The following is a 14,874-nucleotide window of genomic DNA, read 5'->3' as shown; positions in this document are numbered from 1 at the left end:
AAATTTAACGAAAACTCTTTGACTTGACATATTTTTGTTCAGGACATGTACAATTCCCGAAACAGTCTTGCGTATTTGACTGAAGAATAACTAAGCCATACACTTTTTCATTAAAATCAAATCTCCTAAGAGTGTTGCATATGGCTCTGACGCTAGAACCTTTCCTCTTCAGTAGGTATTGCTTTATTTGCCAAACATTGACTGTAGAATAAATATCCCTATATACAACACAGCACCAAAACCGAAAAAAAAATTACTTGTAACTCAACTTACAGGTGGGCTTAGAATGGAGGGAAAAACCAAATTTAATAATAATTGTTTCTTCTTCAGGCGCTACATACCCAGTTCGGTCCGAGAGAGGACATTCCCTTACTTCGCCTAAAAGGGCATGTGCCACTTAACGGGATTTGCTCAGTTTCATTTGCTCAGTTTCTCTATTTAGCGTGTAGGTCGTCAGAACGGGACCCTAATGCGGTCCCGGGGACGGGGTGTGAGGGCACTTAACAAAGTTTTATACGTGAAGGCTCCGCCCCGAGGTCCACCCGGCTTTTTTTTAAAACTAACACTCAACAATACATGGTAAATAATCCGATTTTACTTACATAAACACCAAATAAATTTGAGAGAAATCGTTCGAGCAGAAGTCCATCACTAGAAAGTCTTTTAGAATTTTAACAGCTGTCAAACTGTTTTGGAATTTCGACCACAACAGGGGCGTAGCCAGGATTTTTCAAAGGGGGGGTCACAGAGACTACTCACCAGATCACCATCCGGGGATCGCCGACTATATATGGTTTATACCGCTGCTCTCCCTCGTGTACCAGCGGGCTCAGTCGTATTATCGCGGCATGAAGGCTCATATTAACTAAAGACAAGAGCCGTTGACGAAAATACAAAGAAAACAAATTTTAAAAAAGTGGGCTTTTCAACAATGGCTTTTAAGGCCAAGATATTATATTGTCATGGCGTTTTCGCCAACTGAATATTGTAGGTTGTTTGCTCAAAAGAAGGCCTGCCAAGGGGGGGCCAGGGGTACCCCAGGACCCCCCCCCCCCCAGCTACGCCCCCTGCACAAATTGCTCTGAGGTAGAACGAGCCTGCAATTCCAATTTTCGGGAAAAGTTATTTCTGCTGCCTGCTAATCATGAAACCAAGGCGATAGTCGATTTTTCCATTCCGGCTTTGAAAAGTACCCTGCCTTTTTTTGGAACAATATAATATAAACTCCTCCAAACCTTGCTCTGACGTCGGTGAGTGATTATTCGACATCTCAAAGTCCTAGTTGTCGCGTTAAACCGAAGAAGTTATAACAAAAAGTTTGTCAAAGTTTAATGGGCCTTTATTAACAACGGAGCCACATTAACTGAAGTCAAGGCACTGTCTTTCAAATAAGAATAAATCATTAAACCACGAAGTTTTCTGGACTTTTTAGACCTGTACAACTCCTGTGCGCGTCCATTGTGTCTTTCAAAGCCTTAAGTTAAAAGTTTTTTTTGAAAAAGTATGTCTTTTGGCGATTTTTCTTTTCTATAAGAGAACAAGGGTCGGAGGCCCCTTGAATATCTCTCCAAGTCACGGCTGGGTCTGTATCAGATGCCGTTTGTCCATAAGTATGTTTTTCAAGTTCGAAAATGACGGTTGAAATTGCGTCACAAAGGTTGGAATCCTTTTCTGCGTTCTCAAGAGTTTGCTCAATGAGAGCTTCCTTCCTTTCAGGTATAACTTATTTGCAAGAGTTTGTTCTTAGACATATGAGAGCCTCTCCTTTGACAAAACCTTTTTTGACGCCCGTTAGGTGACAGGTGTTTAAGTGTGTGCACTGAAATGTTTCAGTAGGCTTAAAATATGTGAGCACATCGAGGATGCTTTTTTCTCGAATCGTTCTCCTTTAAAGACTGTTGTGTCCAAGAATGTAGTTTCTACTTCTGATACTTCAGTAATAAACTTGCTAGTAGGGTGATTAGCATTGGCTCTCTCTCAATGAAAAGTTTTATTATATTCCTTGTAGCCTGCAAAGCAGGCGAATTTTGCTGTGCGATCGACTTGGACTTTTCAACTGACCGAGATTTGGGGCGAGTCAAAAAATGATTCCAAGATAGAGGTTGACCCTTTGCCTGCCCTTCCTCCATATACCTTTGGGTCGCGCTTTGGGGAAAAAAAAAAAAAAAAAAAAAAAAAAAAGGCTGCTCTGCAGACTATGTTCCTTGTACATGAGTGCCACCACAAGATACCTTTTCAATGCTTTATTTCAATCAACAGTAACATCGACACTAATTTCACAACTACATTTAATTTCGTTACATCCAGTTTGCTGTTAATGGCGTCAGCTTTCCAATACCGTTGGTCTTTCAATCACAAGTTAAGGACTAGCCAGCCTTGATGGGTACGCAGTAATTCACCACTAATTTGCAAAACTTTGTCTGCGTAAAACGAAAATAAACTGTGTGAATTTTTTTAAACCTCGCCTTGTACGATACTTAAAATACTTTGTTGATTTCTTTTTCTTATCACATGCCAGGATTTTCATTGATTAAAGTTTCCCCTCTTAATCATTTGAGGCTAATCATCATTCACAAAACTATGACTACTACACCCTTTTTTTTATAAGAATGTTGTTTTTCCGGCCCAGGCTGAATATTCTTATTTTTCTGCCGATTTTAGGCTGAAAATATTCTTGTATTATTCTTAAATTATAGCTTATGACATTTCCGTTTTAGAATTTATTGGGGTATCAATTACAAGTGTTTGGTATCTACAATAGATCTGTGCTGAATACTGTACATGCGGTATTACATGTACCGTTCATCGAACTGTCATTAGCGTTGAACATTTTGCTATAGCTAGTGCAGGTTTTTTCGTATGTTGGCTAGTTTCGCCGTTCAGAGAAAGGAATAATTTTATACGGTTAAGTTAAAAACATAAAATTGTATTGTATTTACAGATGTTTCAACACACAAAATTATATCTATCCTTTTCAAAATCTCAGCCTCGGCTTTATTCTTAAAATATTCTTAAAATTTCGCAAATTTCAGCCTCGATATTCTTATAAAATATATTCTTATAAAAACAAAAGAGTGTATCTTGACAAAAGAGTGATCACTTGCGGCTGGAAAACGCACAAAAGAACTCGCCGTGAAACCGTAAATACATGTATCTAATAGTCGTATAAAAACGATTACATGTAACTTAACTACACCAAACCACATAATTTTTCTGTAAAACTACTTCTCGACATCCAAGTCCAAGTGTTCACAATGAAGACAAGAAAGATCTTACCTTGATGGGAGGGCAGGGCGCCGTCACGCACCAATATAGGATTCTTCGGCACTTTTTAAGAGAAAAGAATAAAACCATCAAAGTGAGTTTTACAATAATAGCTCAAAGGTACGTTACTGAAATATATTAAAACACCGTGTGCTAGTATTTTATTAATCGATGATACCATTCTTTTTCATTTGATGTTAGCCATCAGAAGAAAACGACGGCTACACTTTTTAACAGAACGGTTATCGCGCTAACATATTAACCAAATAAAATACACAATTTCTTGGTTGAGCGAGCGCGATTCTCTCGACGTATTCCCGAGGACTCCACACAAAGAACCTACTTTTTAAGAGTGTTAAAAGGAATCTTAAACAAATTAAGTTAATTCTCTACATCCCAGTAGCCTGGTTAAAAATGAACACAAGGGAGGAGATCTTACCAGCCGTTTTGGAAAAGTACCAGAGTCTGCCTCAGCACGCTCGGCAATGTTTTCACCTTTCTCTTCATCTAAGTACTCCTGGGCTGCCTCTTCCTGAAATGGATTCTCAGCCAGAGTCAAGACTACCGCTCCGAGAAACAGAAGGAGAATTAGAGATTTCATTTCGAAGCCAATATTCACTGCTAACAATATCTACTAGCAATGTGACCAGCATAGCTTTTCGCGCCCTTTTTATTGACCCATGACGCTGATGAACGTGAGGCATGTGACAAAGGCGAGGGCAAACACACATTTGCTGATTTCTGTTTAGTTTTGGTCAGGTGGAAGTTGATAAATACCTTATTGATCCTTATATCAACAGCCGGGATGTTTATCCCATTTTTCCCTTTTGTGAGCAGATGAGTATTTTTTTTTTCGCCAAACTCTTTTTGTTCAAACTTATGCCCTTTTTGCGCCTACGCGGAAGGGGTTAATAATTTACTTTGCGTTTGAAACGTTGCTAAAACATTTACCTCAAGTGCATTTCCGCACGAGTTCAATCAAAAGTGTGTATACTTTTTGCGGGAAAGGGGGAGGGGGCTTTGCCGGGAAAGGTGGCAATAAGTAAATAAATATCTTATTGACTCTTACATCAACAACCGGGATGTTTATCGATCACTTTTTCCCCTTTGTGAGCAGCTGAGTAACTTTTTCGCCAAACTCCTTTTCTTCAAACTTATGCTCTTTTTGCGCCTACGCGGGAGTATTTAATATTTTACTTTGCGATTGAGACGTTAGTAAAATATACGTGCTGACTTAAAACCTGTGTACACTTTTTGGAGGAAAGGAGGAGGGGGATGGGCCGGGAACGGTGGCATTAAGTTAATTAAGGTCCTTTGTATATCACGAATGGTAATTACATTATAACCTGCAACTAAAGAACTGAACTGGAAAGTGCTTCTAAAAAGACTTTCTCTAAAGAAAAGATGTAGTCATAAGCTATTAAGGTGGCTCCCTTATTAATAAAGGCGCATAGAGCTAGGACGAACTTTGCCTTGAGAGAGAACGAGCTACCACTCCAATTTTCGGGACAAGTAATTCTAATGTTTGCTGATTTTTACAACCAAGGCCGATTGGAAATCGTGCTATTCTTTAAAAGGCACTCGTTAATTTTAGAAGCACTATAAATTGCTCCAAATCTTGCTCTGCAGTCGAATGACTTGTTCCTTGTCGTTTCTGAAATACTCTTCAGCAGTTTTGGCTAAAACTGCTACTACATACATTTTAATATATTACATTCATGGGCTCTTACTGCTGTGCGCTGCTTCCAATGCGGTATGCTTATTATTGTGAATAAAAGCCGATACCAGAAATTTCCGTCAAAAAATCAGGAAATTTTTTTGCCAGACGCGATTTTCTTTGAACAGAAGGGTCCACTTAAGCGCGAATTTCTTAAAAAATATTCACCACCAGTATAAAGCATACGTATGTATGTAATACTATGTATGTTATATAGCCTATATGGGGACGTGCCGCTGGATAGGGTTTGGTTTTAGGGACCTTGCGAAACTACGAAGGCGTCGACAGGAGCGCAGTAATACAGGGCTTAGTCAGGTTTACGCTTTTCTGTAAGTTTCTTTGCCGTTATCCGTCAACTGCGAAGTGAAATGACCAAAGATTTAGTTTTCAAGAGAACGTGAACAGCAAGAGGCGAGCTGAAACACAGTCCCCTCTTTTCAGATCTAAATAACTGAGGAAAATTGCGTAACGGTTAAATATTGGTGCACAGTGTACAAGTTCGAAAGGATATCAAGTCAGTTCCTCAGTGGAGTTTCACAGTTGTCCCCGTTATCGTATTGTAAAGTGCCTACAGAGGCTACTGATACACCATTGGTTAAGTGCCAGCAACACGGGGAGTTGCAGAAGGGTAAGGCCATTGGAGGACAAGTCTGGCCAGTGTACTGACCGCAAAGTTCACCTGCCCTTAACGAAGGAACTGCATTGCAATGTCCCAAAAAGACCCCTTACATGTAGGTAACCTGAGACATGAGCCCATAAACTCCTAGCTGATATTGTTTTTGACGCTTACAATCCGCTGTGTGGGCTGGCATTCCGAAAGCTGTATAACTTCTTTACAAAGCAATATCAATTAAAAAGATCGTATTTGCTATTTCTTTGGCCTTTTGTCATCTCAGATGTAACAGTTAGACCGCTGCCCGGTAAGCTCAGTTGGATAAGTGCCGGTCTTCCTATCGGAAGGCCACGGGTTTAACTAAGCCTGGAAGGACCAATAACCTGGGTCTATAAATAACTAAGGAGAAAGTGCTGCCTTTGTAATTACCTGCAAACGGTTAAACGTTCTATACTTCTCGATTAAGGACATTAACCCCCTCCTGGATTAAACCGAATGCGAATGCGAATGCGAATTAAACAAATCGAAGTTTACTTGAAGGTATGCGTCAAGTTAATTTTAGGTGTTTTTCCCGCAACGAGGGAGCCCTCACCTTTTTTTATGTTTCTGTGGCGTTCAAAAAAATATTACAGGAAAAAAAATACCACCACGTTCCTAAGCCCACCATAGGGTATCTCCGGACGAAATATTAGGAATTTTGATTTTTCATCATGTGCCACGAAATTTCGATTCGGCTTGATCTTAGTGGACATTCCCTCTTAAGGTGGCTCCGTTATTAATAAAGGCGCATTGAGCTAGGACGAACTGTTCGTCATAACCTTTTTCGGTTTGAACGCGATGGCTACGAAAGTTTGGGAAGAACTTCTAATATCATTCAGCAATAATACGAAATAATAATCGGATTTTACTAGTAACGGTAAATATTTTTTTAGGAAATAAGCCCAACATTGCATCTCGTAAAAAATTTTGCTGACGTTTTATACTAAAATATTTCAGGGTATTAGGTTTTATTGATACCATACGTATGCCGTGTAAATTTCAGAGAAATCGTTGGCGCAGAAGTCTGTAATTAGAAGGTCGTTCCAAATTCAGCTTTGGAATTGTTTTGGAACATCGAAAACGATTTGCCTTGACATGGAAAATGACATGCGGAAATGTACCTGTAGTAAATATTTTAGTAACGTCTCAAACGCAAAGTAAAATATTAATCCTCCAGCGTAGGCGCAAAAAGAGTATAAGTTTGAACAAAAGGAGTTTGGCGAAAAAAATACTCAGCTGTTCACAAAAGGGAAAAGATGATAAACATCCTGGCTGTTGATATCAGAGTCAATAAGATTTTTTATTAACTTCGCCCCCGACGAAAAATAAACAGAAATCGGTCCCATTTCAACTGCTCGTCGTATTCCAACAAAGCTAGCGCTGGTAAGAATTCCTCCCTTGGCTCCATTTTTAAACAGGCTACTGGGATGGGGAGAATTAACTTAATTTGTTTCAGACTCCTTTAAACGCCTTTATAAAGTGAGTCCTCTGTGTGGAGTCCTCGGGAATACGTCGAGAGAATCGTGCTCGCTCAACCAGGAAATTGCGTATTTTATTTGGTTAATATGTTAGCGCGATAAAGGTTCTGTTAAAAGATGTAGCCGTTGCTTATTTCTAACGATTCGCATCAAATGACAAAGAATGGCATTATCGATTAATAAAATCTCAGCAAGCGGTGTTTTAATATATTAAACAGTAACGTACCATTGAGCTATTATTGTCAGTAAAACTAACATATTTTTATTCTCTTCTCTTAAAAAGTGCAAACTTGTCGGAGTATTCTGCCTTTTTAGTAAGAAGGTAAGATCTTTTTTGTCTTCATTTTGAACACTTGAACTCTGACGTCGAAACGTAGTTTTACAGCAAAAGTATGTAGTTTGGTGTAGATAACTTACACGCAGAGTGATTGTTTTCATACGACTATTAGATACTGGTATTCATGGTTTCCCGGCTAGCTCTTTTGTGCGTTTTCCAGCAGCGGTAGGGATTACCCTTTTCTAAAGAGGTGGTCATAGCTTTTTCAATGATGAAATAAAGAGAGGCAACTTAAATCAATGAAAATCCTGGCATGTGATAAGAAAAGGAAATTAACAGAGATTTTAAAAATCGTACACGGCGAGGTATTAAAAAATAGGTCCGCAAAGCGTACATGTGTCTAGTGCTGGGTAATTGAGTATTATCGGTAATCTTGACGGTTCTCGGTCTCTATGACGTTTTTCCTGTACTTTGCAATGTCTATCAAATTCTCTCACACATGGCGAGCACACCTCCTCATCAGTGCTAACCTTCGCAAGGAAAGATTCACTAAAAACAACCCTTGGGTGATATTTAACAAGGTTAAAAGTTCTAGTATGACTTTGTCGGAAGGAAATCGCCACAGCTTTCGTATATGTTTGGCTAACGAAAGGTATTTTCACTTTAAATCCTTCAGCGACGAAAGATTTTCTGCCGTTTACATTTCCCTGACAGGGCTTATTTCATCCCTCAGCAGGCTTTGTTATCCCCAAAAGGGGCTCAACATTTCCCATAACGGGCTTTTCTTTCCCCAAATGGGGCTCAAAAAGCTTAATTTGTATCCTCTTCGCAGGCGGTCGCAAAATTGCAGCATGGAGATTCTGTCCGCGCCAAGTACCTTGATCTTCAACTTTGAAGCACCTTTCGAAACCTTTCATTCGGCCGGATTAACACATACTTCGAAAGCTGTGGCATGGTGAGAAAATACGTCTTAAGAAATTCATCGCAAAGTAAGAAACTAAAAGGTAACTTACCGATATGACAACTCGTATCACACACGTCGTAAAGAGTTTTCTTGCATTTGTCGGAAGTTGTCGTGGAAAGCACATGGTGTTGGCGCAATTGTCGTCTCTACTAATACACATTCGATTGGTTCCGATTGTCATTAAAGGTTTATTTCGGGTCACGAAGAAATTACGAGTGATTATCGATGATATTACCCTCCTGGTACCCAGAAAAGAATGCTTTATGTAATGTGTCACGTAGGAGAAACCTCAGTGAAACTTTATTCGCAGGACGTAATAATTTGCCATATATGAAGCACTTACCAGAGGATTTTGGCGTTTTCTTATAGTGTCTGTGCTTCGCACTAGACGCAAAAATTCACTCATTTTATTTTCTTTTTCACGCAGACAAAGATTTGCAAAATACTAGTGGCGTTATACAAGCTTCCGGGCTAGTCCTCAACTGGTGCTTGAAAGCTCAACGGTATTGGAAAGCTAACGTGTTCCATTAACAGCAAACTGGATGTAACGAAATTAAATGTAGTTGTCAAATTAGGGTCAGTGTTACTGTTGATTGAAATAAAGCATTGAAAAGGTATCTTGAGGTTGTACTCATGTACAAGGAACATTATAGTCTGCAGAGCAAGCGTTAAAGCGCGACCCAAAGGTTATATGGAGGAAGAGAAGGCAAGGGATCAACTTCTCCCTTAGAATCATTTTTTGACTCGCCTCAACTCTCGGTCAGTCGAAAGTCCAAATTGATCGCACAGCAAAATTTCCCTGCTTTGCAGGCTACAAGGAATCTAATAGAACTTTTTCTATTGAGAAAGCCAAAGCTAATCACCCTGCTATCAAGTTTGCTACTGAAGTATCAGCAATATAAACTACATTCTTGGACACAACAGTCTATAAGGGAGAACGATTCGAGAAAAAAGAATCCTTGATGTACCTACACATTTAAAGCCTTCTGAAGCATTTTAGTGCACAGACTTAAACAGCTGTCACCCAGCGGGCGTTAAAAAAGGTTTTGTCAAAGGAGAGGCTCTCAGGCCTCTTAGAGTAAACTGTTCCAAAGAAGTTAAACATGAAAGGAAGGAATTCGAAGCTCTCAAGCAAAAATTGAGATCGTGGAAAAAGTTTCCACCCTTTGTCACGCAATTTCAGCCGTCATTTCGAAACATAAAAAACATACTTATGGACAAATGACATCTAATGCAGAACCAGCCGTGACTTGAAGAGATATTCAAGGAGCCTCTCTTGTTCTCTTATAGATAAAGAAAATCGCTAAAAGACGTGCTTGTTAAACCAAAACTTTAAAGGCTTAGCTTTGAAAGACTCATGCTCGGTAGAGTGTAAACATGGTATTAATTCCGTACTATAAACAGTTGTGTGAATTGATCATGTGACAACTATCGTCGGAGTCACAAGAATTGCGAGAGCAAACGTTTGCCGGAACTCGGTTGTGAGAATGTACTCGACCCAGGGGAGGTTTTGTGTCCAGCGGTTTTAGTCAAAACAAGGGTTTGTTTGGGTTGCTCAGTCTCGCGGGCTCAAAAACCTCAATTTGGTAGATCTTAGTTTGTATTTGCCCATCTAATGACATCCGTTCCCACTCTTCATTAGGTCAGATCCGTAAATCAGTCTATATAAATGTTATTTGGTCCATGCAGTGTAAAACGGCACGTCATGGTTACCGTAGGGGTGGCCAAGTAACCGCGTTCCATCAATTACACACGCGCAGGCTATAAAGTTATAGGTCAACTAATTTAGTCTCGCAAATTTCGTGCCGCACCTAGCCACGGGCTATACGCGGTGTGCTAGTGGTTGTTTACCATTCACAAAAAGTTTCTCGCACGCGAAGCGTGCCAGCGGAACACCATGGGTAAGAAAATGAAGTAATGTACCCATCCGGGTAAATTTAGTAATCCCATGACCGTACACCGACCGAGCGACCGTCTGTCCGCACCACAGGCATACCAATGTAAAATAACTCAATGAACAGGTATGGCAACCCAAATGCAACTCGAGGTTACTTTGGCGGTCAACTAATTTAGTCTCGCGAAAATTTCGTGCCACACGGTAGGATAGCCACGGGCTATACGCGGTGTGCTAGTGGTTGTTTACCATTAAAGTTTCCGGAAAATCTGGTTGGAAAGTAGATGGAACACGACTTTTTGAGTCTTTCCAGCGGAAGACTTCAGGGAGAAACGAGACATATAAAAGAATCTCCAAACAGAAATTTGTGTTCCATTTCTTCGATCATTCAAAGCCATTTTTGATATCAGATTCAGGCTTTCGCGGCCGTTTTTCGAAACTGATGGGACTGATTTCTACAAATGGAAAACGCGATTCTGGGACGAAATTTACAAATGTTGAATTTTGCTTACCATTTGGCCAAACCGTGAACCGACCGGTTTGCCCATGTAAATGGTAAAAAACCGGTGTTACGTAATATAGTTGGAGTTAAACGTTTTCTTATTACTTTCTTAAAGGTGACGTTACACGAGACGATTCGTAACGAGTTTTAGCTCAGCAAAGCGTTGCAACGTTATTGCGACATTGTTTCGAATAGTTTGAACATTGTTCCAACATTGCAACGCTGTGTTGCACTAATTATAAAAATCGTCGTTCCGGGTCCCGTGTAACATCACCTTATAGCTTAGATGTGGTCAACGCTAGATCGCTTTCTTGATTTCATGTTATTGCAAATCTAGCTGTTTTGGTCAAGCAGCAATCATGTTTTTTGAGCTCTGTCTTTTTCGTTTCATTTCTTCGCTCCAGTCGCTATTGCTGGCAGTCCGGGCCATAACCATTTCTGGATATCAGTTTCGTGCCTTGTGACTGGTTGAGGTCAAACCCAAAACAAAATAAACTTGGCCGAGAGATACTGGAAATTAGTAGAAGTAGCACAATCTTTTTTCATGGCAGCCTTAATAAACACTGCACGAAAAGGCAGCATAAAAATAATTCATTTATTTGAAACATCCAGCATACAAGTCTTGACACTCCCGCACTCTGAAAGAGGGAAGCGGATTCCTCCCAGTACAAATTCATCATTTACCGGAACGTGGTGGTCTTCCACACGCGAAGCCAAATAAAATTCTCAAACTGCATCGCACCAGAGATCAAATCGTGCATTTAAAGAAACAAAACCCCAGGAAATAATGCGGGAAGTAGGTCAGCTTTTTGGCCTGTTAACATACCAGCGGCAAAATAATATTTGCTCCACAGCATAATCTACCCGCTAGAAAGGAAAAGAATCAAAAAAATAATATTTTGCATTATAAGATAAAAGTCGTTTAGACTTGCAGACCTCGCCGTTTTTTACCGGTTAATTCGGGTCAGTCAATCACTATACATGAAAATTCAACGGGAATTCTGATGAACTATTCATCAGAGGTGAATTCCTGTTAGAAACAAAAAGCACAGGAAATGACCTCTAAATGTGAGACAAACAGCAATGATAAGATTTACTCAGTTTGAAAAGTTTGAAATTTTCCATTGTATTATCTACCCACTAGGAAGAGAATAATCAGAACATAACACGGCACTTCCCAGCTCCGCATCAGATTTTTTCCACGAAGACGACAATGGGTCACAGCGTAACGAGGTATTAAATACAGCTGTTTCGAGAAAGGTTGTCGGAAGAAATGCGCACGCGACAATCCCGAAATGTAATATGGGATATGATCAATACACTGTTCGTAACGACTGAAGCTGTGGAACCTACTTTTGTTGCTTTCCTTTAGTTCTCGCAAACATATGTCCGTGGCCTCCCGTACCATTCTTTCAAATTTCTTTGAAGAACAGTGTTCTCAAAGCCACCCACAATACCTTTCGGGATTGTCGGGTGCACTTTTTCCGACAACCTCTCTCGAAATAGCTGTTTTCAGTTCATTCATTAATTCATTCATTACAGTTCATTCCAGGCGTACATGTGAGCTTGTGTGTTATGAATGCAGTGTTCAAAACTCCGGAATACCGCGGCATATTAACTGGATTTTTATTCAATAAATAACAAACATTTGCAACCCCTTGCCACACAAACAGTTCCAAAGTCAGGAATATACAACTCTCCGACAGCTCTCAGGAGCTCTAAACAAAGGGAGCCTGTGCCTACTTTCAACGTCCGAGCACTTGAACTCAAAAGTTGAGCACTCGACAGAAATCTTGACAAATCGCAAGCAAACTTATTCTAGTTTTAGAAAACATTTTTTGCAGGAACTAGAAAATGCTACATATACCTGAAAACGTTAACTTAAGGGAGGCGAATCCTTAATCGCCCTCTCTCTAATCACAACCGAAGCTATCACCTATTTGCTTGTCGTATTGTTTTTATTCTTTGCCTTTCATTTCGCAAGATTTCATGGAATATAACTGAGGACTAAATCCACTAAGGCTCAAATAAGAGTAGTAAATGAGTTTCCTCGTAGAAGGAATCAAAAGCCATTTCTATGGTTATGGCCCGCCGTGGACTGGTTGGTTTTCACATGACGTCACTAAAATTTAAACTACAAAACTGTCAATCTTACTGAGATTTTACTCTCATGATGTATTAGAGCAACTAAAAAATAATTTTCATACAAATTTTCGCTTCGAAAAGGTTCTTGGTTTTGTGATAGAGTACGCTTGAATTTCTCAGCTTTTGCGCGACGCTGCATTTATGACGGCCAAGAGAGCTGTCATGTAGGTTAAAAAAGTGACTTATTTAGGGGAATTTTTCTATCTCAGTTCATGTTTTAGAAAAAGTATTACTTATGATTCCTCGAGGAATAAAAATTCACGCTTTTGTAGCAAAAGTCGGTAACAGATGTTTCTCTTGATTTCCGTCCGCCATGTTGGTGCCCATCTGGATGGGCACCGGCATAGCTTCTCCATACAAATCTCTATCTATCTCGCATGCGGAATATTCCTTTGAACTGAATCATAGCGAGCGTCTTTGCATATTTGCCTCCTTTCATTTTCCAAATTCTGGACTTTATCTATTGAACGGTTTTGATTTTTATTTTGATATATTCTGCTTGTTGACACCCCACTCTCACTGTCACCCACATATTAAACAATGTGACCTCATAGCTTTTATCTTTCTTGGCAAGGTTGTCTAAAGGCAGCACCTCACTGCATAATTTCAAAGTTAAAAGTTTTCATTACTGGGCATAACTGTATCTCATAATAGCCGGAGAAAATCCCTGGTCAAAGGTCTTAAATAACACCCCTGCTTTAGTTGTCAAGAATGGCATTAAGTATTGTTTAGTACATAATAAATAAGACTACTGTAAGTTCTCTTATTTATAATTAAATTATTTAGTTATAACAATAATAATAATAATGAATTTATTTTAGTGTCAATGTATTTAGCTTAACAGTTGGCCTAACTGGGGACACTTTAAAGTACTGGCACACTAATCTATTACATGATTTTTAAATTAATGATCTTACCTAAAACCTAAAACTATTTATAAAATAACTAGAATAGTACGCGCGCTCTCATTGGCCGAGCGGAGTGTTTGCATGACAGTATGTAAACATGGTTATTGTGGCGTCAAGATGTTCTGCTTTTCGGGCGCTAATCACGCAAGAACGAATTTAAAAAGTTTTCGAGTTCAAAACTCAACAAGTTTACTTTATTTACCCATTTCTTCGTCGGCTGAAACTTGGAAAATCGTTACAAAGAAAGAGCGTCAATTTTTTTTCGCTTAAACTGACATTTTAAGCGAGAAAAGTCCGTATTTTGGAAAGCATCTTTTTGCAAAACAAGAACTGATTTGGCGTGCAAGACTTCGTGGATAAGACAGAACAGTTCCCAGTGCCGATATATACTGCTGAAAGTAAAATAGGTAATAGCGTCATTTCGTTGCTATGACAACTCCGATGTCATTGCAACCCTGATCACAACAAATTTTCATTTTTATCTAGTACAACTGTGATGCCAATTTTTTCAAAACTTTGTTTATGGCGACGTAGTTTAAGCTCAAACTTGGGAGGTATTGGCCCTGGAAAACTGAGAGTGCATGTTTTTGAAATAGGCCTACTCTGGGGCCTTAAGTCGCCTAAAATTGCCTTAAGTCGCCTAAAGTCACCTTAGGTCGTCTTAAGTCGCCTTAAGTCACTTTAAATCATTAAAATGTTAGAGAGGTTTAAAGTGTCTCGTAGTTATTACTTTTTTAGTTTTGTTTTATTTCCAGAATACATGATTTCTCAAAAAGTGTGTAATAACCCATGTTCAATAATATTAGCCACAGACCCATTCTACCCCCCAACCCCCCACAAAGAAACTCCCACAGTGACTTAAGACCCATTAATTTCTTCTCCAGCCCTCTAATTTATACATTGAATTTTTTTAGGCAATTTAACACACATAATAATTAGTTGTAAGCAAGACATTCCTGTATTGTTAATTGTTTATGCAAAAATGACAACACATGGTACACAACTTTATCCAGTCACTTGTACAGGTATTTAATTTATTTAATCAGGGAAGGTTGTCTGGTATTTCCGAGTAA

The 14,874-nt window shown here is 39.3% G+C and overlaps 1 protein-coding gene across 1 annotated transcript; it reads right to left on the bottom strand.

The window, feature by feature from the left end:
• Positions 1–2,356: 2,356 nt before the first annotated feature.
• On the bottom strand, positions 2,357–3,887 carry LOC140948378 (uncharacterized). Its single transcript, XM_073397612.1, has 3 exons — positions 3,704–3,887; positions 3,277–3,327; positions 2,357–2,420 (listed from the first exon to the last, which is right to left on the bottom strand). Exons 1-3 carry the CDS (start codon positions 3,863–3,865, stop codon positions 2,367–2,369), a joined length of 267 nt encoding a protein of 88 aa, XP_073253713.1. The 5' UTR covers positions 3,866–3,887; the 3' UTR covers positions 2,357–2,366.
• Between the last annotated feature and the right edge of the window lie 10,987 nt (positions 3,888–14,874).

Source organism: Porites lutea, chromosome 9 (genome assembly GCF_958299795.1).
Source record: "Porites lutea chromosome 9, jaPorLute2.1, whole genome shotgun sequence".
In the NCBI taxonomy this organism is placed as follows: domain Eukaryota; kingdom Metazoa; phylum Cnidaria; class Anthozoa; order Scleractinia; family Poritidae; genus Porites; species Porites lutea.
Note: the sequence above shows the minus strand (reverse complement) of the source record. Positions and strands in the feature narration are given on the sequence as shown.